At 38.1% G+C, this 25,725-nt stretch overlaps 1 protein-coding gene across 2 annotated transcripts in view; it reads left to right on the top strand.

Annotated features, from left to right (window-relative positions):
• PDZRN4 (PDZ domain containing ring finger 4) overlaps positions 1 to 25,725 on the top strand; it is a 363,370-nt gene that overhangs the window by 210,463 nt on the left and 127,182 nt on the right. The window contains exon 1 of one of the 2 annotated variants that reach the window (XM_019452465.2): positions 12,892 to 13,133. The exons of the other annotated variant lie outside the window; for it this stretch is intronic. Coding sequence (XP_019308010.2) covers positions 13,065 to 13,133 — 69 coding nt within the window. The 5' untranslated portion in view covers positions 12,892 to 13,064. Of the gene's footprint in view, positions 1 to 12,891; positions 13,134 to 25,725 lie in introns of those variants that run through there. 2 annotated transcript variants of the gene reach the window in all.

Genomic DNA, 25,725 nt, shown 5'->3' with positions numbered 1-25,725 from the left:
ACTTTTGTTGATTTTCATTATTACAATAAATTTCCAGTAATAAACCCCATTAGAAATCATTACTAGTGTCCAAATTTTTATAAATGTATGCATATACATAAATATATACATACATACAAAATATGCATGTATATTATTGTGTGGGCCTATGTACACACACACATAACTTCAGAAGTTTCTTTTATCAATATGACATTTATCCAAGACATTTACAATATCTTAGTCAGACTTCTATCTTCCAGTATCTTACTCCTTTTCATGGATGTTTACTCTGGTTTTCCTAAACTCTTATATCCCAAATTCATTTGCTCAACAATTCCTCTTTTCTGGTTAAAAGTTGGCAAAATAGGCTCAACTCTGTCTTTAAATGTTTTGTTGTTGTTGTTGTTGTTGTTGTTGTTGTTGTTGTTTTTGCACTTATTAGCAGCAATCTAAATTAGATCAATCTTTTTTAAAAAAAATTTCTAATGTTTATTTTTGAGAGAGAAAGAAATTGCAGTGGGGGGGGGTGGTGGGCAGAGGGAGAGGGAGACAAAGGATCTGAAGCAGGCTCTGTGCTGACAGCAGAGAGCCCAGTGTGGGGCTGGAACCCACGAATCATGAGATCATGATGTGAGCCAAAGTCAGATGCTTAACCAACTGAGACACTCAGGCGCCCCAAGCTAGATAAATCTCTAAGCTTTATTCTAGTAGGACAAGTTTCCCCCCAATTTTGCTGAATGTATGTAATACTATCCCTCTGAAGTTTTGCATATAATATTGTATACTTAACAGCATACTGCCATGCAGATTTGCCCAATTTCTAGTATTAATTCTATATTCACAAATCCCTGATCAGTTTTTACTTTACCTTGCTATTGGAGTCCCACCTCTGCTATTAACATTCTTAGCTGTTAAGATTTTGAAAGTTAGTAATTGTGAACTGGTCAAATCATTCAGAAAGTGGTATGACTCCTTGGGAGCTAAGATCGGAAAAGGTGGTTTTTTATGAGGAGCAACTTTTTCACGTAATCATATCAACAATGCCATGAGGCAGAAGCTATTAACTCCATTTCATAAATGAGAATCAAAGCCTAAGAAAGTTCAGCATGGTTTTATAACTCAAATTGTAGAGCTGGGACTTAACCACGTGACTTCTTGATTTTGAAGTCCATGCTATTCCATTACTCTTTCTGTGTTGAAAAGTTCCTTATGCTCTGGAAATTTCGATTCTCTAAACCACATGAAAACTGTTCCATCCTGTGACTGGTTTCCTTCAGGCCCCACTTTCCTTTATTTAAAAATAATTCATCACATGAGTAGGAATTGCCTTAATCTACTTATGCTATTTTTGTTTGCTAGAGAGTTGATATCTTAACCCAATTAAGATGTGAAACCCCTCTGAGCATCAGAATTTCTGAAATGGACAAGGAGTTTGCTCCAAGGTATCATTAGCTCTCTCTATATGGTCATATCATGCATATATACTTAGATTGCTTGTGTAAAACTGTCCTAATGTTGGATTTATTCTCCCTTCACTCAAAAAAAAAAAAAAATACTGTTTATCTCATGGTTAAGCAAATGATCTGATGAAAATCTGAATGGCTTCTAGGAAAACTTGACAGTTCTTATAGTGATATTTCTTAATATCCATTTAATTATCCTAGGTAATGTCATTATGTTTCTTTGCACAGAATTGCTTAAGAGGTCCCTGGAAGCCATCATGACCTGTTATTAAGTCATGATGAGTTGAGCTCTTTCATGCTAACTCTGTTTGTTTAAATACATGAACTTAGAAGTGTTGTCTTTGAATCTTAGTCATGCTGAGCTATTCTTAGATAGCAAACAGTTTTCAAATTCTTAGTGGTTTCCAAAGTAAAGGTGCATTTCTCCTTTATACAGAGTTGAGTGCAGGTCTGAAAACTTATCTGAATGACTCGCTCCAAGTAGTGAGTCAGGGATCTAGCCTATTTTTACCATGTGACTCCACTGTATTGGTGTCTTTTGCTTATAGACAGGTGGTGGATACATGTGATCCATTCCCACTGGATTTAATCACTAGACTTATGGGTCCACCTCAGCCTAAGAAGCAGGTTTACACATAGCTGGACTAAAAATAATAATTTTAAGAATTCCAACCTGAAACCATAATTTCTTAGGTTCACCCTTTATTACCACTCCTTTGATACCATAAGCTTTATGAACTTCAATTCCCCTAAGTGCTTTATCATCATTACTTATGGCTTCTTGTGAAATAGATTTCAAATGGCAAAGCAACTAGACTCCAGACAGGTTGAACTTGGGGTCTAGAGATACTGAAAATCAAAGAAAAATAGTATATTTTGGAAGAGTTGATGGAGGGTTCCTGGGTGACTCAGGTAGTTGAGCATCCAGCTTTGGCTTACTTCATGATCTCACCGTTTTTGGGTTCAAGCACTGACAGCTGAGAGCCTGCTCTGTCTCCCTCTATCTCTGCCCTTCACCCACTCGTGTGTGCACGCGCTCTCTCTCTGTCTCTCTCTCTCTCTCTGTCTCTCTCTCTCTCTCTCCCCCCTCCCCCACCCACACACAAATAAATAAACCTTAAAATTTTTTTAATTAAAAAAGTAAGAGTAGATGGATTTTTACTTGTATTCAGATCAATTATGATGCATTACAGAAAATCATCTCATTAACATAGAATCCAATAAGCCGTCCCTTAACTGTCTTTCCCTGGCACCAATACCTTGAACTTGGGCCACTCCAAGTTCCCAGAAGCTAAAACCCACCCTTCCTACAGGTCTAGTAGAATTTTACTCATCGGTGCAACCTATAGGTAGGACATGTCTGGTGAATTGCAAAAGGAGGCAATGACTCTGATCCAAGCCTGACCCTACCACAGATTTCATTCGTGGTTCGCAGGACTAAAGACACTGTACTATGTGAAGTGGGTCCTGCTGCCTTACTTCCAGAAAGAAGTAGTATATCTTCTTAGAAAGGGCAGAATCTTAGAGTTAAGCCCATTTTGATTTAAATCTCAACTTTGCCACTTAGCTATCTGACTTTGATCAAATTACATAATATTCTAAGCCCGAGTTTTTATGTGTGTGAAAAAAAGCCACATAGATCTCATAAAATTGTGTGAGACTTACAGCACCCTTGATATAGAAGGTGCTTTGCAAATGTTAGTTCCCTTTTAAAATTAGTAACAAAGACCTAGTGATCTTCATAATCATATAAGCAGCCATAACAGAAATTTTAGTGATGGGAGTCATTCAAAAGTGCCTGGTTTAACATATTACATCTAGATTTGGGGGAGGAAAAGTGATGCACACATCTGAATTTTCTGTGGATTATTTGAAAATGCATGGTCTCAGGCCTCATCCCCAGTTTGCTGACTCAGAAGCCCTGGGAATAGGGCCTGTGCATGTGTAATTGAAAACAGACTTCATGAATGATTCAGATGCACACCCCTAGTGAAGTACCACTATAGAGGCTGGCACAGGGCCTGGTAAATAGGAGGTGCTCAGCAAACATTTGTGGAACTCTGGGGGTCCGTTTCTTAGCCCAGTTCCAACCTGCTATAACCATAAAGCTTCTTTCTGCTCTTCCTGCCTTCCAGTCACTATGATATCACCCGTTGATTCTCTTAGAGGAATCTGACCCTTCCCAGAGAAAAAGTGGTGTTTCAAAGTATCCATCCAGCCATTTGCAGAAATGTAGACAAAACAGTAATACAACTGTCTACTTTTAAAAATAGCTTCACGACAATGGATTTAGCCACTTCAGCAACACTATAGTGTAAGCTGTGATAATAAGCTAATATTTGTTGAGCATCTACATGGAGTGGACTCTAGGTAAAGTGCGTGTTCTCATAATCCCTCTGTGGTAGGTACTGTGAATATCCCAATTTCACAGTGAGGAAATTGAGGCTCCAAAAGGATGTGTACCTTGTTCAAGTTCATACCGAAAAATTTTTACAGTGAGGTTCAAAAACATTCCTAGGTGACTTCAAAGTCAAAAAGAACTCAGGTGCTCATTCTGATGATTATGGTGTCCTGGGCCAGAATTTGTTTATAGTCTGGCATTCTATATTACTAGCTCACAGAAACTATTGTGATATTAACATATTGATTTGTAGTGCCAATGTTTTAGGTCACCATATAAACACCATTTTCATGATAGAAAAAGGTGTCAATGAAATGGGGTAGGTCTGAAGACACTAGGGCCACAATAGTAAAGTGATTTTCTAGGACCCTGAAGGTGGCAAAAACTTCAGACCTTGAACAGTGTATTAAAATAGCTCATCTCTTTGCTTACTATCCACTTAGCTGCCTTCCTTATCCATATATTTACTTGGTTATATATGCACATAAATAAACATGCAAGGAAAGAATAGATAACCTAGGCTTTAGAATATCCAAGAAGGATGAGCCAGTTACTACTTCCTGTTATACCACCCTGTGTTAATTCCCTGCATAACTGCTATTATTGCCTGGAAAGTTTATGCAATAATTATCTGTTTTTTTATTTCTTGCCTTTTCTCATCAGCGTTTTCTCCATGAGATCTGGGACTTTGTGTATCTTGACTATCATGATAAACTGAATAGGTAAGCACAGTCCAAGGATAAGGGAGGCATGATCATGTATCCACAATATCAGATAGGAAAGTAGAGACTGGAGACTGTTAAGGTCAAAAAAAGAGAGAAATGGGGTGCATGACTGACATGCGACTCTTGATCTTGGGGTTGTGAATTTGAGCCCCATGTTGGATGGAGAGATTACTTAAAAAAAATCTTAAAAAAAGATAAATATACCAAAAGACATAAAGTGGTACTAGAACACTTGTGATCTCTGCACCTAGAGCAGGAATATTCTGTTTTATACTCTCTTTTGCTTATGTGTGTGTCCATGTGTCTGTGTGTCAGAGAGAGAGGGAGAGAGGGACAGAGAGACAGGTAATAGATTAGGGGCCAGAAAATGGGGTAAGAAGGACTTATAAATGTGTGTTTGTAGACAGAGAAAAGCAAAAGCCAAACAGTTGGCTCCTTATACTATTATAAAATCCAATGTCATGAGTCATGAGTGAATGAAGGATCAAGCTGAGAATAAACAGTAACCTAAGCTAGGAGAGTGGTCTGGGAAGGAAGAAAGGAGAGATTAAGCACTTCAGAGTAACAGTGCGTGGCCACTGGATGATAGAGAAGAGCCAAGGCAGACTTGAGTACCTGCTGATAGTCAGCCCATTCTTTGATGTGGACCACATGTAGAGTAATCTTCGTGGAAGAGCATTATGACTTATGTTTTGGTAAATTGAATTTAATGTGCTATGGCCAACCCAAATGTTAATGTAGGAGTCAAGGAATAAGTAGGTCTGAAGCTTAGGAGAGAAATTAAAACTGGAGATTTAAGTTTGGGAGTCATCTGGGGCGCCTGGGTGACTCAGTCGGTTAAGCCTCCAACTTCGGCTCAGGTCACGATCTCATGGTTCATGAGTTCAAGCCCCGTGTTGGGCTCTGTGCTGACAGCTCAGAGCCTGGATCCTGCTTCAGATTCTGTGTCTCCCTTTCTCCCTGTTCCTCTCCTCCTCACAGTCTGTCTCACTGTCTCTCTCTCAAAAAGAAAGAGAGAGAGAGAGAGAGAGAGAGAAAGGAAAGAAGGAAGGTAGGAAGAGTAAGTAAATAAATTTGGGAGTCTTGAGCAAATCTATACCTTCACTTTTCTCAAAATCACCAAATTTACCTGTCTTATGTAACTCTCAATGATTATTCTTTAGTATGGAGATATGGCTGCCCTACTATCAATGCATATATTCCCTACTATAATAAATATTAAGACGGAAAAATATTCTACAGTTATCAGTACATATTCAGTGCAGCAGTACCCCATCACCAGTGGAGTGGAGTAAGGTTATGAAATTGCTTAGATTTATTCAATCTATTTTAGGCAGCCATGCTTGAGGACGCAACTTAGAACCTGGGAGTTAATTTTAGACTCCACTTCTGGTCCTCAGGGAAACTCTTACATCTCAGTATGCTACAGGCATCACCAGAATGCCTTTTTCTAGCCATCTAGGAATTTGTCATAATGATGACTATCTCCGAGTGACAGGCAATAAAAAATACTACTTAAACAGTGGATCCTAGACTGCTTGGTTTGAGTCCTGGATCCTCAATTTACTACTCATGTAACCCATCTACAACCCATGTTAGGAGATATTAATAATACCTGCCTCAGAGAGTTGATATGAAGACTAAATGAAATGAATAACATATGGTGCTAGAACAATGCCTGGTGTAGAAAAAATACTAAGTGTTAGTTCATGTTTTCAAAAATATTTCAGAATTATCACCATACTCTACTCATAGTACTGTTTAATAAGTGCTGGCTAAATGGAAGTATTCAATAAGCATTTACTAGACTACTTCTGTAAAACTAAACGTGGTATCGGTAGTATTCTAAGGAAACCCTAAATCAAGAAAATAAAAGAAATACCAAATAAAGAAAGCCAGTATTATCCTGGGTTAGATTAATAGCCTTTAAAATTCCTCAAATAAATAATATTATACTACCTATTTCATAATTGTATAAATCTTGCTTCAGTTGCTATCACTGGGTTCTTGTACACTTATGTCCACATTATTTATACATTATCCATCAAAATAAATAAATAGAACATCAGGGTTATTACTCTAATTATATGACATTACATTCTTTACACAGAAAAGAAATGGGTATGTGTGTATCACATTTACAAAATGGGTACTTCCTGTGCCAATTTCTTTTATATAAAGAATGGGGAAATAGCCTTGGGGAAGTTGTTGAATGACCAACATGAAGTGAACACTAGCAAATGATGTGGACAGAATATGACTATAAAATTTTAATTGAATTTCAAATAATGTAATAGAGATTTATTTTGACTGGAAAACTATGAAGAGATAACCTAGAAATCTGAAATAGGGATTATTATCATTATCATATTACTTGTATGATGACTAGTGGCCAGTATGTCATTGGGCACATAGTAGGTGCCGGGTGTCCTTGATACATATGATCATCACAAAAACTGCATCCCTTGTGAAAATTGTTTGGTAAGTACTATTACTATCCTCGTTCTGAAGATGGGTAACCAAGAAACAGGCAAGATAGGCAGAAACAAATCATTAATTTTCCGACATCATATAGATAGAAATTAGGGCAACTAGAACTTGCAGGGCAGAATGACCCTAGATCCCGTGCTGAACCAGCACATCAGTATGGACAAAATGCCTCACAGTTTATGAATCCCTTCTCCTGTATTTTGTCACATTTCATCTTTGCAGTCAGCCTGTGGGGTGAGCTTTATGTCACAGTGAGTAAGTTGCACAAAGCCATCCAGTTAATTGTGACAAGGCTCAAATGGGAAGCCTAGTCCTCTTCCTCACAATCCATACCTTTACTTTCCACTGGAGTCTCATCTCATAACTTGACAGTTCCTAGGAGTTCATGCGTTGGTAAAGCACTCTTAGTTCTGGAAGCCACAATTGTAGATGCAAAATGAACATGATCAACTAGCAAATACAATGTGGAACAGATGCTGGGTTATACACTGATGTGGTGAGCTGTAACGAAGCAAGTGGATAGATACTATCAGTGGGAGCATTTTTGTAAACTCATGATAGTAAGTAGTTGATACTGCACAGTGTTGTGAATAAACACTGGGTTAAATCAAAGGGCAAAGGCCCTAGGTCTCCTGGCATTGGAAAGTTCAACATCTAATGACTTCTTCACTAATAAATAAGGGATAATATCTGACACATTTACTTCAGAAACACTGTGAAAATCATATAAAGGGATGTATAATTCCAGACACCTGGCATTCATATGCCATCAGCATATGAACAGTGCCTAATAAATAGTGTGTGTGTTCAGTAAATGAATACATGACTTGTATGTGGAGCAGCATATAACTTTAAATATGTATATAATATATACATAAAAATACACAAATAATTGGTAAAACACATATAATTATACCTCATTTATTTGTATACCTGTCACAGACATTTTTATTTCACAGACTCTCAGTTTTATGTTTATAAAATTGAACCAATTTAAATACAGCTTATGCTTATGGTTCTTCAGCCCTTCAACTTAATCTTCTTGAATTAGGGGAAGAAATGTTACCTACCAATTAGGTATAGACACAAATACAAAATTATGTCACTTTGCCAGAACCAGGTCTGTTTTAATCTACCGGTCACATTCATTCATTCAGTATTCCTTTATTGAAAACCCGCAATGTGAGAGACATCGTGCTAGGAGTTTCAGGAGGTCAAAGGTCAAGTGACCGCTTTGTCCCAGTTTGCCTGGGACTTATGTTACTGCTCCCTCCACATGTTTTATAGTCTAACCAGAGGTGTAAAGCATGTATATAAAACTGATGTAGAGTAGAAATGATGTGTATCTTGAGATGGGTATGGTTAAAATCCACTGAGCTTTCAGAAGTTGAAGAGATCACTACTTCAACTTCGTGAGGCCAGAGAGGAGAGGACATTTAAACTGGATCAGAAAGTGTCACCAGATTGATTTATGGAGTCTCTGAAGAATACACAACCTGAGGTACAATCTGTAGCAAAGGTAAGAAGAAGGGGACCTGTACATAGCAGTTCAGCTTTTCTGGAGCTTAAAAAGAGAAGTGTGCACCCAAGTGACCATTTGGCCCAGGACTGAGGGGTTCTGGGATATGGAATTTTGAGTGGTAAATCCAGAAAAATCCTGGGCAAGCCAGGATGAGTTGCTCATCCTATTGTGCGCTCAAGTATAGTGCTAATGATGGATTCTCAAGGGGTATTAGTAAGTGAACATATTTAGCTGTCACCTATTTTTAAAAAGTCAGTACTTCGATAAAGTTTTATTTTAGTTTATTTATTTATCTAAATCATAATAAAGTGATTTTTCAACCAGAAATAATCACTTGCCTTATTTTTGGCTAGATCCAGTTTTTTAGAAGTCTCTCTCTTTGCTACTTTTTTTTGTTGTTGTTGTTTTGTTTTTTCAACGTTTATTTATTTTTGGGACAGAGAGAGACAGAGCATGAACGGGGAAGGGGCAGAGAGAGAGGGAGACACAGAATCGGAAACAGGCTCCAGGCTCTGAGCCATCAGCCCAGAGCCTGACGCGGGGCTCGAACTCACGGACCGCGAGATCGTGACCTGGCTGAAGTTGGACGCTTAACCGACTGCGCCACCCAGGCGCCCCTCTCTTCGCTACTTTGAAATGCTGCTCCCCATGTCCTCAGTCATCAGGGTCACGTAAAGGCATATTGATGTAGTTTTAGCTTCCTCTGCAAGAGAGGTAGCTCAGCAAATTAGCTGTTGAATTCAGCCACAGGGTTTGTAATTGGAGAACTGAGTTCAGATCTCCTTACTCAGTTTGACCTTGGGTAAGTCGCTGTCTCTCTGAGCCTCAGGTTCTTCATCTTTGTGATTGCATATGAAATATTAAACCTTAGAAAATGTTAGGCGGCTAAGTGTCTACTCAAAAGTGCCCAAGCATTCCCTAAAATGAATGCAGGGTTTTTGTCACCCAAAATGATGCACATACCTAAAAATACAGTTTAGTAATGCCTTTTTAAAAATGTCATTAAAGGCTCTTTTAATCTGTAGACTTTCTCTCCATCCTATCTCCCCTCCCTCTGCCTCTCCCTCTCAAAAATTGGAATATGTACCCATGTCAAGTTGCTCACCCTATGAATTTGGCTGATTGCATCTCTGTGGTATAGTTTAATATACTTCTCTATTCTCTGCATTCCCTGTAATTTACTCACGTTTGGAAAGGCTCTTTCAAGAGCGGTGTCGTTTTCTTCTATCAGGTTGTGTGTGTGTGTGTGTGTGTGTGTGTGTGTGTGTGTGTGTGATGTTAGCAGCCATTAATTCTCAGTATCCAGTTTAAGGATTTCTGGCATGGGTATGTTCTATCATTCCTTCTTCATTTATTCACTGGAATAATTCTGTAAGAGAAGCTCTCATCTACTCTTTAATTACTCAGTGTTGCCATCTATATAGGAAAAGCAAGAAAAATGCTAGATTCCTTCCTTACATTTACCTCTGATTTAGCCCTCTTATATGCCCGTCTAGATCCTGAGGAACATGTGTCCAATTTTGTATGCCACCACACATTGGGGGAATAAACTAACACAAATTAAAGGCAATAATAAGAAGTATATTTTGCAATATATACACAACAAATGTTTTTGATAAATTTTTTTTGCACAGATACTTGGAAAGGTGATCGTCTATTCTCTGCGTATTTTTAAGCTATAACATCCCATATTATTACCACCCAAGAAGATAGTATTTAATCCATTTGTATTTTTAAAACATTGTTCGGATTAACTCATTTGCCCCTATGTACTTCTGACTTTATATTCTAACACAAAATTTTGCGGTGCAGTCATTGGAAAACCTAAAGCCTCACATGCTAATGAAATTCAGGGAACTTTGGAATTATGAATTCCCTTTTTCTTCAATTCTGTGGAATGATCCCATTAATAGCAGAAGATGGAATCCTTCCAGAGTCTATGGGCCACAGGCAGCACGTGATAAATGATTAAAGAAGCTACCTCTGCTTCCTGAAATAGAAACAATAGAACAGGGGCACCAGTAACGAATAAAGCAAATGGCCAGGAGAAATTGCTGAATGAATAACTTCAGTTTGAAATGACTGACTTCACTGGAATGCTCATTCTTTACTTTCTGGTGACTGAGAAAATATTTTTTAGACTTATAATTGTTTCTCTTTTCTTTGAAAGTGAACTACAAAGTATTGTGAGAAGAAAGCTGCAACAAGCAACGGTGGCTTTAATAATTAGGTTTCCTACTTAGCTTTCAAAACCTGTCTCATGAAGAAGTTTTATAAGTAGAAAAAGCAAACACTTTCACTGATGAATAGGTGAACCATCCTTGCCTTACTGCATTCTAATTCCTTTTAAAGCACAGAATTTAAGCATCTGAATATCATTTAACTCTTTCACAGTTGAGCAATACAGAATCCTCCAAAGAAATAGGCAGTGCTCACTTTAAGGATGTGAACTGCAGGGGAAGAACACTTCCTTGGAAGTAGTGATAGAGGCTCAGAGAAAAGTAGCATTTTTTAAAGCATCAAATATATATTTTTTACCGCTGCACCTAAGGAAGATGGCTTCTGCTTGTTGACCCCCAGTGATGCCCGTAACGGTCCTTTGAGATACCTCCTTGAAAACATTCTTTCTGTAACGGGATCAACATAATTAATATCTGCTACAAGTGGTTTCTAATTTTCAGGAAGTCCTGGTGAACTTTGTTCGTATGCAGTGTTCCCAATTATGACACCACGTTCATGTAGGTCTCTCAGCTTGGCTTCCATCCAGGCTGTTAGGTGAAATTAGGCCCAGAAAATCAGATTATTGCATCCCAAGGGAAAGGACTGATAAGCAGCAGATGATTGCTCATCTCCTTGCTACTTGCTGGTGTTGAGGTGTTACTAGTTGCAAAGCCAATTTGTTAACAATTAGTACTCATTAGAATCATTTCCTGTTATCGATTCTAAACATTTGACAAAGCGCTTTTAGGAAATTGGACCCCAAAAAGTAGCTACACATAAGTGACGAGCAATTAAAAATCTTCAGGATCCAATGTAATTCCAAACCAGAGTCATCAGTTTCCAAGTAATTATTTTTGCTTTGGAACCCACCTGCTATCCTGTCCAGTTTAAAGATGTGCTGGAACAAGGACATACTTCTTAATTAGCAGAGGTTGTGGGTGAGTCAGAATAGGAACAAAAGGAATTTTCTTTTATTATCCGCTTTAGCTGTTTCTAGTATATCTTTAAGGGACAAAAATTGCCAGCTTGCAATACAATCTATGTATTTGTGAGAGTGTGAAATTAAATGCATTACTTCTATTATCTAAACATCCAAGCTTAGTTTTTAAAAGTCTGTGTTCACCTTTGTACATTATGAACTCTAAATATAGAATCATAAATGGAGTCATTGTGCATTACATTACAATTTAAATATTGCCAGTGTCAGCTTTCTGAAATATTATATATGACTTTAATAAAATTAGCATAAATACCATATGCATTTGAATTTTTTTTCTTAGAAAAGGCATTGTATTCATCTGATTTTTAAATATAGACTCACATGCTTTATAGTGCTACAAATTCATATTCAATAGATATGCCTTTATTACCTAATTAAAATATTTATTATCTGTACAAGTATTATCTCTTAATACTTGCTTAAATGTTCTTTACTTAGACTAAGAAAATATGCCATATTTCCTCTGTGGTAGGTAATGGTCTTTACACTTTTTTTTTTTTTTGGTAGGATCAGAATTAAAACTGAATGTTAGCCCCCATCTTCTGTTCCTTTGCCACATCACTCCCTAAATTTTCCTTTGCTTCTGTGTTTATTTTGTAAATGTAAATAATTGCTCCTCTTCATCCTCCCCTAGACTTTCTAAGTGCTGAAAATATTTCTCCTCATTGTTGCAAAACGTAGAGATGTGAACTAAGTGTATTTCTGTTTCTGAATTTCTTATTCCCATATTAAAACCTTACATCAACAGAGAAATTAAGTGTATGTTCTTTTTTGAAATGCCCTATGCTCATCCCTGTATCCTTAATAAACAGAGATGGTATTGACACAAGTGAATTTTGTTTAACCACACTACATTTGCTTCTTAATTAGTGAATATTCATCTGTCATCAGCAGCAGCTATGACACCCCTCCCTGCTAACATGTTCTGTCATAAATAATCAATGAGGCACTATTAATATTCATGAGCTGGAATCTGTGTAGTCATGTGCACTGATGCAGAGACAGGGGGAGTGTTGCCATGAACTGACTGGAAACTCTGTGTGTGTATCCGCGAGTGCGAGATACTTAGGGAAAGCGAAGAGCATGCTGCTGCGCACCACCCTGGCTTGTGCTTCCTGCTAACAGCGGTTTGTCTGTGTTTCTGGGCTGAAGTGACTGATGAAAAACAGTAGTCAAGTCTGGAGGGTGATTCCCTTTCAGTTCACTTGCCTTTCAGTTCTGGGGAAATTAGAAGATTTGCTCTCTGTCTCTGCTTCTTAGAATGGGCTGCAATTTGTGCACTTTTCAGAAAAGAGAGGAACACTACAAACTGCTGTATGAAGTTTCCCAGGTGAGTGCAGGGTCTGAGACCAGCAACTAAACAAGCCAGGCTTTGTGTTTGTCTGAAAGATGGTAAATGAATTGTGGCTAGCTTTATTTTTTCCTTTCAGTAGATTTCAGGATTGAGGGCAGACTTGCTCGTTGGGGGCTTTTTATTTTGGTTTTGGGTAGCAGTTTTCAGCTTCCTTGCCACTCCCCCTTCAGATGACTTCCTGTGGGATTCTTTTTAACATTTTTTTTTGTGTCTACTGCCAAGATGTCAGTCAAGTAAAAGGAGTAACACTGAGATCCAAGATGTCAGTCAAGTATAAGGAGTAACACTGTAATATTTTGAGACACTTCTTTCATTTTGAAATAGTGTTGACATTTGAAAATCAAATGTATCATTGGTACATTAATATTGGGATTTAATAGGTCTATGATCTCAGTTATTTTGAATAGACAGGAAAAGTTTCTTGCAAAATCTTGTTAGCCAGAGGAATTATTTGGTAATTAGGAATTTTTGCTTTGGTTTAAGAGGAAGACCTGGTGTTATATGAGGAAAAAAAAAAAAAAAAAAAAAAAAAAAAAAAATATATATATATATATATATATATATATATATATATATATATGCATGCCTTGGCTTAAAAAAGAGATAAAGGGATTTTCTTATCACCTGTTCTTAGATCCTTTTTGTGTGTTTTTGTATGTTTTGTACTAGAAATTAATTTCTAGAGCTTATTACAGTATCTGTTTGTGGTCTTAGGGAAAGTGTGTAAATTCAATTGTCCTTTAGTGTATATCTGAGGGCTTTTCAGAATAAAATAAAAACTACATCCCTAGCCTTCATAGTTTTCACAGAATTCCATTAATTCACCATTTTATCTAAACAGGTTTCCCTGGGGTGTCTGCTCAAGTCCAAATTTGTTGTTTGGCAAAATAAAGTTTATTCCTTCCTTCTCCCGGTTTGTCCCAGATGTGACACAACACTACTTTTGTTTTTAGACAGTATTGCTGATGAAAGACAACGTTTGGGATGTTGGTGGTCTGTGGGCACAGCAGTAGCCCAGTGCCCACTGCCTACTTGTTCCCTCAGATTTCCCCCTGACGTGATTCATTTCACAGTGGGCTAATTACAAAGTGGATTTGCTACACATGAAACAGCCTGCTCAGTTGCAATGTTAATGCACATTTTCATGGTAATGTGATCAGAGGCTCATTAGCCAGTTTCCAAAATGATCCTCTGCATTAATTAAATATAAAAATGACTCCTTTATCACCATAGAGAGGAAAAAGAAGATTAACATTGTTAATTACACTAGGGGCAATACCTTTTGCTTAATTTTTTTTTTTTTTTTTACTACAAACTTGCAAGGATGGGCTAAAATAATGTTCATTTCCTAGATAAGCTCTCATCCACTTTGCCTCATGAAAACAGTCTCTAGGTGGAACACTTTCCTTTAGTTTGGTTTGTTGGAGTTTGAGTTCTAGTGTTGATTTTCTTTGGGTGGTGGGAGAGCAGGGGAGTGGATTAATCAATCTGTTTTTTTCTCTGAATTACTAAATTGATATAAAAGTATAATATGGAGGAAGTGGTAGGTGTCATCCTCCCTGATTATAGCTAGGTTAAGCTGTTTGCATTCTGCTAAGAAATCAAGCAGGATTGCTGCATCCAGGAAGGGACTACTGTGTTTGTTGAGGAGCAAGAGTCTTTGTTGTGGATTTTTAAAATGCTTGTCTGTGAGTTTTGTCTTTAAGTGCTTCCTCAATCTTGAGAAAAATGGATAAGCCATACTCTTTAATGCCTCCACCTATACTTCTCTATATATTTATTTTATTTCTCTACCCGAGTTGTAGTACTTACGATCTTTAATAAAGGAGGTGAAAAATGAAGTATTAGCTTCCATTTAACTGGCTTTTATTAGATAAGTTAAAACCCCAGCTTAAAGGTCTTGCATGCATTTTCCAAGGGGAGCCCTCCTACAGTTTGTCCCCAGCTTTGCGTTCTATTTTATTGAGTTAATGGAATAGATAAGATATCAAAGGAAACCAGTGATAGGCTCATATAATACACTGGAGCCCGTGTGGTGCTGCAAACTAGTTTCTATTTTTATTTGGAGGAGAGGCAGCTCAGAGCACACATCAAAGTGAGCGTGTTCTTAACCAGGTGTTCAGGGGGGCACATAGCTGCCCGCATAAGAGAGGGTACTATTTACAAGAGTGACTTGAGATTGGAAGCCAGAGTATTTCTTACTGGTATATTAAAATGAATGAACTCACACAAACATTAACACCGGATTCTCCAAATCATATGTATTTATAGACTTTGTAATTCTCAGATCGCCTACCTTTTTGTTTCTTTTGTTACTATCTCTTAAAAGCTAAGACAAATTAAGGTTGCCAGGAGATATGGAAATTTAAGATTAGTGGTAAATACTAAACACATGGCCATGAGCAAAATATTTATGTCTCTGTAATGGAATCATTATGATATTGGACTTTTCACATTTTCTTTCTGTATTTAGCGATCTGATAAGATGGGCCAGTTTTCAGGTGTATAACTTCAGTAAACAAAAGCAAATGTGCCCACTGAAGAGTCTAGGGAAACAGAATGATGTGCTTAGGTGTGAAATGAGGTCAAGTTTAGATTTCGTTGATATTTTTTGTTCTTATAGAGAAGCTAAGACTTTCAATTGGCAGAAGAGAGGGAGTGTCATTTCAAGAAAATTATTTTCAGCTGGGGCTGGGCCAATCAGGCTCTAGTGTGAACACAGATGGGAAGAATCTAGGATTTGGGTAGATCCAGTAATCACACGCAGCAATTTCCATGCATCTTTATACATCTATTAACTTTTATATGTGCCTGGGACATCGTTGTTATCTGCAGTGACTTATTTTTTTTCAAAATAGGTTATTTATTAACCTCTTAAGAATTAATAAATGAGTAATTTGAACAGTGCCCTTCTAGGGACATGAACCAAATTGCCTCTTCCATATTAATCTGATCAAATAGCCCTCCTGGACCAAGAGAGCTTCAACAGCTTGTCAGTCATTTCTGAGCTAATGACAGATTTATCTCTGAGTGAGATTGTAGGATAATACCTAAATCTATTGACTTCTTAGTTTGATTTTTCATACATAAATCCAATGTAACTTTTTGAGTGATTAAATAATAGAAATTATCAATGGGGTGTTAATTGGCATTGAATAACATGTTCAAAATGTGGGCAAATATTTAAAAGCTCATACTGTTAACATGGAACTGTTTATAGGATTTCGTTAAGGTCTTTTAATGTGATATGCGAGATTCTTCTCTTACTCACTTGCCAAATTAGAGAAAATAAATTGCCTTCAATCTCCGGAAAACCACAAGTAGATACTGTTGCATGACACAGACTTGATTTATTCATTTGACTGTTTTGGCGCAGCTCGAAGGTCTCCCCCACAGCCTGCATCCATGAATTAGCAACATGTGCTGAAACATAAGCTGCATTGAAAGTAACAACAATATTGACAGCCAGTGATAGTGACCGTTTACTACTAAGTACCCAGCTAAGCACTTTTTTCCTAAGCAGTGTTTTACTTAATCTTCACAAAAACCCAATAAGGAGTTTTAGGATTGCTTCTCATAATTTTAAAATATGTTAAAGTGTCCTTTACCCTATATTGAGTTTCTTAAATCTCATTTACTCTAATTACTGTCCTGTATCCCTCAGAAATGTATTTTGTCACATGTTATGTAAACACAACTCATAATGTCTTCACCTGTTTGCCCAGACTTCATCCCATCCCCACATTCCTTACCACCAGGGAAGGACTCACTGCCATTGCTATCAATAAAACACAAAAACACTGAATTAAAATGACACTTCTGTTTTCTTCATGCATACAGTGACTCTGGTCATTTTACTTCTGCACATTCCCCAGCGTCAATTCAAGCCTTCCCATAATCAGGCTTTCTTTTATTAACTCTCTCTAATATTGTGGTAAGAACTTTCCAACTTAGAATTTGTCAGGAATGCTAGTCGACCCTGATGTCTATTACTGGAATATTTCTAGGAAGCACCAATGACTCCCAGTTCCTACAAAATAAGGTAAAACTTCTCCTATTCCAATATATTCAAGGACCTCTCGAGCCCATCCCAGGTTCTTTCCCATCTTTCTCTCCTTCCCATAATTCAATTTATAAACCCTCCAGACCAGTCTTTTTGCTTTTTTCATTAAATCGTCTTTCCAGCTCAGATCCTTACAACTTAATGCTTTCTCTTCAGCTTCAGCTTCAATGGAACTCTCCCTATCTCCACTCTTTCCTTCCATCACTAGCTGTACAGACCCTGATTCTTTGACTCAAATATTTTGAGTCAAGAGTTTTTTGCAATTCGTTGTGTTTTTTTTATTATTTTTTTAATGTTTATTTTTTACAGAGAGAGAGACGACATGAGTGGGAAAGGGGCAGAGAGAGAGGGAGACACAGAATCTGAAGCAGGCTCCAGGCTCTGAGCTGTCAGCACAGAGCCCAACACAGGGCTCAAACTTACGGACCGTGAGATCATGACCTGAGCCGAAGTCAGACGCTCAACCGACTGAGCTACCCAGGAGCCCTGCAATTCATTGATTTTTTTAAGATGTGTATCCTACCACATTGGAACTCTTGTAACATTTTACTTTTTTAGGGTTCCTTTTTCATGTTCATCCATCTAATATTATAGTCAGTAATTTGTGACTGGACTGTGAGTTCCTTGAAGGCGGCTCAGGTGCTCGTCTGTCCTTTGACCTCCACCTGCCAACAGATGCTCACTGAGGGCTGCCTCCCTATCTTGCATATCCACAGCCTCTTTAGAGTAAACCACCCCACCCATAGCTCCTGGTGAAGGACCACATCACTCTGCCCTCCTCTCTATCCCATGCTTCACAGCTAATTAAACCAGGGCCAATCACCTGGTGCGTGAAGTGGAAAGTTCCATGAGGTCGTTTCGGTCTCAAGAATATGTACAAGACAATGTACTGGTCTCAAAAACAAGCATTAGTAATGGGATGAGGATGCAAAGTGTTGCAGAGAGAGGAGGCTGGAAGCAAGTTGGGGAGCTTGGAGGTCTGTGAGGCTCAGATCTACAAGAGAATTGGAAACAAGTGAAAATAAAGCACGTGGGTCATGGCAAAGCGAAGCATAAAGAATAAATAGGTCCTCAGAGTGGCCTCATTTTTCTAGTTCTAGTACAATCCTATAATAAATCCACATTTAATATATTTGAGTGAGGTGTTTGTTCCTTACAATCAGAAGAACAAATGAGGACACATCACCATAATGTCTTGCTTTTGTCACTGACCCAGCATGTGTCTTCAACTCTAGACAGGCGGTTCAGTTCCATAAACTTCCAGTAAACTCTGATTGCCTGATATGTGCCAAGTTCTGATCTTTGTCATGGAATGCAAAGACAAATGTGACAGTCCTTGCTTTTGAGAAATGTACACTCTGTAGCAAAGACACAAGAGCAGAGAACTTTTGTATGATGCTATAAGTGAGGCCCTGAGTGAGCAGAGATATCACCAGACTGCTGTAGGAGTGCAAAGGTGCTCAACATGCTGGGGCTTGAGGAGTTGGGGAGGAAAAAGGAACCCAACACCCCAAAAGATGGAAGGGCAAAGAAGGTGATGATATGTGCGAATGGACTTGGAGTAGGAGACCTGCATTCTGTGTTACTCATGTCTAAAGCCAAAGGCAGGCTCCCAGGACAAGACCAAACCATAGGGAGTATCCCGTATCCTGATTTTCTGTGTGTGTGTTTGTCTTTGTTTTTAAAGGAGAGATCCCTCTGATGATAGGTAAGCATGTGGACCTGGTTGTGGTGTGTGTCTGGGGGCAGCTGAGCTGGAGTTCAGGATGGTGTTCTCCAGCAAGACTCCAAGGGATGCCAAGGTGGGGAGCTGTTGCAGAGGTGGGTTAGTGGTAGAAAGAATGTAAAAGGGAGAGAGGAATTGAGGCCAATGAGGAGGTAAGTTCAGTAAGTTTCTGCCTTGTGAGACTGGGTAGACGTAGCAAAATTTACCAAGAGAAGAGAGTCATGGGGAAGAGAGAGAAGGGATGGCTGTTACATTCATTTATGGGCTATCTGACAATGTCAGTCAGGCAGTGAATGTGCAGAATGAAAATTTGCCACATGTGTATGTGTTGGATAAGATCACCCAGAAAGATGTAAACAAACGAGGAGAAAAACTAAAAAGTGAGGACGGCTGTGAGCCAAGGACATCATATTAAGACACAGGAAAGAAGAGAAGGAGAACAAGTGAAATTGTCACAGAGGGAGAAGGAGGCAGGTCAGAAAGCTGAGGGAGAAGCCAAGAGGGGAGAGTTTTAAAAAGGAGTGGCTGCCATGCTCACACACACTAGAGTGTGTGAGAACCTCAGCGTCTTTGAATTTGAAAATTCATCGTGAGCTACCCAGGTCCCTCTTCAGGAAGGACTTGTCACCCCAGCTACTGAGAGTGATGTCAGTGAAGCACACCAGCCGTCAGCCCCTCCAGGGACTGTCTTCGCTGCAGAGGTTCCTCACCCAAGGTTATTACCCTCCCAGGCGGCCCCCATCCCCTGACAGGCTGGTGCAAGTGTATAGCACCTGACCATTTCAGCCTAGGCTGGGTTGGTCCCAGAGACAATTCCTGCTCTGGAGCTCCCTGGAGCTGTGTCTGAGTCTGCATACCGGTTCAGTTCTTCTGAACCCTTCTTCAGTTCAGCCCAGTCCTGCTGCCTGCTTTAGCAAACTCCTTAGCAAACATCTGGCACACTAACTCTATCTCAGAATCGGCTTACTGGAGAACCTAACCTGGACAGACGCCAGTGATGATGATTACAGAGCATTGCAGGACAGAAATGTGGACAAAACCCAGTAAGCAGTGGGTTCAAACAAGGGTTGCACTGTACCCTCAAGAAGTTGCTCTGAGATTAGGCAGATGATCGAAAATGGAGTTACCGCTAACATTAGAGCACAGATTTTCTTAGCCTTTTTAGAAATGTATAAAATTACTTAAAATTGTGAATGTTAAAAGTGAAAGTCATCTTTACTTTTCCTTTTAAAAGTATGGTCAATTGATTTCACATATTGAGCCATGCTATTCAGATAGTGGTGATAATATAGTGATTAGGAAATAAAACATGTACAGTGAGCTAGAATCTCCCTTTTCCAAGACTTTTGAAGAAAACCTTAGATTGTTTTTGATATGCAAAAGGCCCAATATAAAAGTAAATATTTTTAATGATTAAAATTAATTTAGGTAGTTTTGATAAGGAAGTGCCTTTCCCTACTTGAAGGATCAGAATATCACATGTTGTATTGAAATATCAACACCTAATTTCTTTATATTCTCACTACTTATTGAACTGATCTAGACCTAGGGAAAGGTCAACCATCTCTAATTGCATCTTTCTATTTAGATGAAATGCTGTAGGAAAACATTTTCACTGATTCTGTATTACATGCAAGGGCACATGTTGCTGAAAACTTAGCTAATAGACATGCTGAAATGTTTAACTCTTCAACGCAATTTGCTGGTTAAGTAGGATAATCGGATGAGCAAATCCTTTAATTTCAATTTTTGTTGAAAATATTTCTAAAATATGTGATCGTATTTACATAATTACTTAACATATGCACATTTGTTACTCATTTCCAATGATGGTAGACAGTAACAAACGAGCCACATATCTTTAGCAAACAGTGGTTCCTGAACTTTACTAGAGGAACTGTTCCTGAAGATTGATAGTGAAAAATCCTTCTGCAACAACCAATCACTGTCCAGTACATTCATTTTGTATAAGTGGATTTTTATATATTGAATTTTTACAAGTCATTTTTAGTAGGTATTCAATTAATCTGATTAAGTTATTAAGAAAAGCCCAAAAATTAAATCACTAGGTAGTTGAGAAGAGGCTCTGAATTATGGTTCTGTGCAGGATCCCTATCTTGGAAACATTGATGATTCTTGGAGAAAAGGTGAGCAGGATGCCCAGAACAGGATCTGCCTCAAATACCTAGTCTTTCGTAGACACTGTTTCCTCCATCATTCGTTCTAGGGCTTGCGCTATAAGAATTTTAGGTGTTACTCTTAATAAATGTCTTCCAGTGGTTCATAAGGATTTAGGTACCACTGGGTGGTAATTTTGTCTTCAGATTTAGAATCCTAGATAATTCAAGTGCAGCTGTGATTTTCATATTTAAATGCAACATTTTCAGAGTCATCGATATAACCTGCCCCGTCTCCGTCTCCCTTCCAGCTGTATTCATATCTTCTTTCTTACTTCGATCAATCTCAATGTGGAATAACAGCTTTAAAAGGGTTATTATGAAAAGTTCATTGTTTCCTTCAACAAAAAGCTTGAAAGGTAGCAGCCCCATATTCTCCTGTGTTTCAGCATATAACATCTAATTGCTAATTTGTGCCATTCTGTAACAAGCTGTAAATCTTGCTTTATGGTTGTTTGGGTCCTAGTGAAGCGTTCCCCCCAACACACTCTTCTGCTTTATGTAGCTTTTTAGAAATACCGTAGAATTTTTTTTTTAAGAAACTTTCTCTCATCTCAGTGGAAATTAGATTTTTCTGAACTAACCTCTCACTTCCAAGCCTCTTAAGCATCTGTTTCAGGTAACTTTATTAAACAAAACAACTCTTTCAAGGGTAGTATGTGAACAAAGAGAATTTCTAAAATACTTAGTGTGGTTTTAAAAATAATAAGTCTACAGATGAAAGACCACTGTTGTAATCAGTGATAGTAATTTTTCCTATAATTGAATCATGGTAGGATTCAGATACTAATATTTTTTTAAAGTAAAGGAAAGTTTGGGAAAGAATATCTCTCATTGAATAACCACAAATAATTACTCTGTACCTACTTTGTGCTCAAAGCATGAATATTAGAAAACAAATGCGGAAATGCATGACCTTAACACAGTGGACATTGCAGAAGAAGGATGGTTCTGTAAGGTACTTACCCCTAGGTAAGGATAACCTACGGGTCTTCACGAAACAGCTTAACAAAGGTTCTTATTTCAAATGACCTAGGCTAGCAAAGTTCATTTTTCAATTCAGCATTATTATCATATATCCATTCAGTCAAAGTTAGTGTGTTAAGGATGTACTGTAAAAGCAAAGTCATAGAATATGACTAATAGGACATATTGGTGGGGGCCATGGGGCAGGGGGGGAGGGGAAGAGTAGCCTGACTAACCAGGATATGGGATGAGGATAATTGAGTGTCTTGATCTCCAAGCAAAAATGAGTGAACTTGGTGCCATCATCACTGCAGGACATTACACACCCTAAAGATACAAGCCAATAGAGTCTCTGAATCAACTTAAATAATAGAATATGTGTAAATACTGTTTGCTTGGCACTTTATTTAAAAGAACACAGCCACGATTTTACTTGGAGTATGGAATTCACCTCCCCCCCCAAAACAAACAAACAAACAAACAAAAACGAAGAGCAGAAACAGACCCACAAATACAGAGAACAAACTGCTGGTTGCCAGAGGGGAGGGGTGGGGGATGGGCAGAATGGGTGAAAGGGAGAGGGAGATACAGGCTTCCAGTTGTGGAATGAATAAGGCGCCATGATAAAAGGTATGGTATAGGGAGTATAGTCAAAAGTATTGTAATAGTGTTGCATGGTCGCTACACTTGCAGTGAGCATAGCATGAAGTGGAGACTTGTGAAATCACTGTGCTGTCTACTTGAAATGAATGGAACGCTGCATGTGTCAACTATACCTGAATAAAAACAAGTTCATATATAACATCACAGTTGTTTGCAGATATCTAGAAATATTGTTGACCCTCAATGTGACTTAGAAATTTGAGTAATTCTTAAGACTTGCTATTTAAGCTATTAATTTAAAAGCTCACATGTAATTTTTAAATATTTTAAAAAACATCTCATTGTAATCAGAAAAAGCACAGCCATGTTGAGTTGATGCACAGTGGACAGATGTTGCCACTCATTCCCTAAGTATGTTTCCTTAGTGACTCATATTTATAATGTTTGAAGTTGGTTTTGCCTTTGCAATTGAATCTTAGTGTTAAGACAACATGAAAAATAGCGAAAATGTTTTACTCTGTTGGCACATGGGGTGTTACTGTTCGATGGGTGTATGCTAAATACCAAGCACAATGTGGTAAATAGGAGAGGCGCTGTGCATAGACACAAGAACATAGGCTTTGGAATCAAGGAATAACAGCACTTACTTCCTCTCTGAGTTAGTAGTTACATAACCTCCTTGAACCTTTGTTAAATTGATTAGTGTCAACCTCGAAGTGTGCTGTTGAGGATTAAATGAGATCATATATTCAAAGGGCATAACCTGTTACATGGAGGCCATAAATGGTAACTTTTGAGATTATGATCTCATTTCAGTCCAACAATAACCTTGTGAAATATATAACATCGTCCCCATTTTACAAATGAGAAAACTGAAGCACAAAGTAATGAAGTGACAAATTCATACTGTCAGCAAGTGGAATACATGGAATTCAAATCAGGATCTGCCTAATGCCAAAGTCCATGTTCATTTTATTATAAGTATCAAATATCTCTCCCTTTGAGCTTTCTATATTTATCCACTAAACTGATCCATAACTACCAAGCACCTCACACAGAGTAGTCTCACAATAAATATCTGATAAAAGAAGAAGGAAGAAGTGGAAGAGAGAGAAGAAAGGAAGAAGAAAGAAAGGGAAATAATAGATACTATTTATATTTCACTTTGTAAGGGTCTCCAGAGATGGTCTTTTTATTATAAGGAGGAGAAACAAGCCCTCTTTACTTCTTCTTTCCCCACTTAAATCTAATTATCTCACCTATGAGAGCCCATCAGTATGGGAAAGTGGCTTTTCACTCCACTTTTGAGAGCTTGAAAGTCTTGCCCCATTTTTCTGTAAATCTGTGCCTGTCATGAAAGATCTTTGTCAATCCGCTTTCTCTTCATACTCGCCTAACAGTCCAAATTTTAGCCAAATGAAAGTATAATTTCTAATATGAAAACAATGTGGTTTTTTCCCATCTCTTTGCCTTTCCACACAATGTCCTTTTTGCCTAGAGCACTTTTCACATCCCCATACACATGTAAAAACCTTAATCCCTTGTGACTCCAGTCAAGGTTTGCTCTCTGGGATGTCCTCTATGAACCCAAGATAAGGTAAGTCAGTCTTCATAATGCTCTCATTTAATGGTGCTTCACAATTTGAAATACGGTCAAATGCTTCTGGGTGTATATTTAGTTTTTCTGCATCTCCATATTCTACCATATCCTGCAGTGCCTGGTTCAGAGCAGGTATTTAATGCAAATTGAGTCAAGGAAGAAGAAAATAAGCTGGGAGTGAGGGGACTTGGGAGGGGGGCATAGCTACAACTGCATTCACAAAACAAATCTCAATTTATTGTTGCCTCCATTATTCATTGAGTTCTCTTTGAAAACAAGATAATTCAAGAGACTACATGTTCCTTATTTTGATTTTGAAGATGTCATCTATTTTAAGGTATTGTTAATTGCAAGGCTCATCATCAAATTTATGAACAGCTGGGGGCAAGGCAGGGTTGACAAGCTACCACCCTTAATATGCATATGCAAGCTGCATCCCAGATTCAGAAATAAGATATTGGAGAAAACTTTGTACCTGGTTATTGCTTTTCTCAAAGCAAGCACTCTTGGCCCTTCCTACACCCCTACTGTGCTCCCATTCCGTGATTCCTCCTCCCAACTGAAGATTTTATCACCCAAGTAGACCCAGTGTATGAGGTTCTTATCTCGAAGTCTCCAGTCATGATGGATAATGACAGAATTTTCATTTCTCAACTGTCAAGCCAGCCTATAAACCTAACTGTTGTTGCTTCCTAGAATTTCCCCATCATTCTTTAGCTCACTAAGTTGTAGCCCTCCTCAAAGCTGTCTGGGAAGTCGGTTCCCATCTTCCCAGAATCCCTGAACTTGATTGAGTAGGCCCCCCCTCTTTTGTCTTCCCAAGGTACCCAGTGCTTACCTCTGTCAGAACATGTACTGAATAATATTATTTTTTAGTTTACTTGCTTATGATTTTCACTGGTCTCTGAATCTCTCTGGTATGCAAAAACCCCATCTTCAATCTAACCCAGAGCCTATATAGGTGTTTCTTGAATAAAAGTTGAATCGCTAAATGCTAAGTGAATTCTGTGTCCAGGGAAATATTCGGAAGGCTACATAAAAGCTGAGTAAGGTGGACTCTCTGCCCTCAGGATGTTTACTGTCCAACAGGCTTCAGTAATACACTTATTTGCAAATAGCTATACTGTGAGGAGCAGTGTTAGTGGAGAGAGTGGCATGAAATATCACGAGATGTCATAGTGATAATGATCTTCTGCAACAGAGGAAAATTAAAGTATTTAAAATAGAGTGTTTTATATACATTATAGAAAGCAAAACAGTGTTATGTGTGATCAAATGAATTGGTTATTGATTGAGTAACTGTCATGTTTTCTTAATTTTCTGCCTTCTATGTTGTAAAACAGAATTAGCTATTTTATGTAAAAATGGCTGAACACATACTTATTTTTATTTTACATGATTTATATCCATCATCGAAATAGTAAAGTATGGCA

The sequence above is a fragment of the Panthera pardus genome, unplaced genomic scaffold (genome assembly GCF_024362965.1).
Source record: "Panthera pardus isolate Hobbes unplaced genomic scaffold, ASM2436296v1 HiC_scaffold_6, whole genome shotgun sequence".
NCBI classification, from domain to species: Eukaryota; Metazoa; Chordata; class Mammalia; order Carnivora; family Felidae; genus Panthera; species Panthera pardus.
Note: the sequence above shows the minus strand (reverse complement) of the source record. Positions and strands in the feature narration are given on the sequence as shown.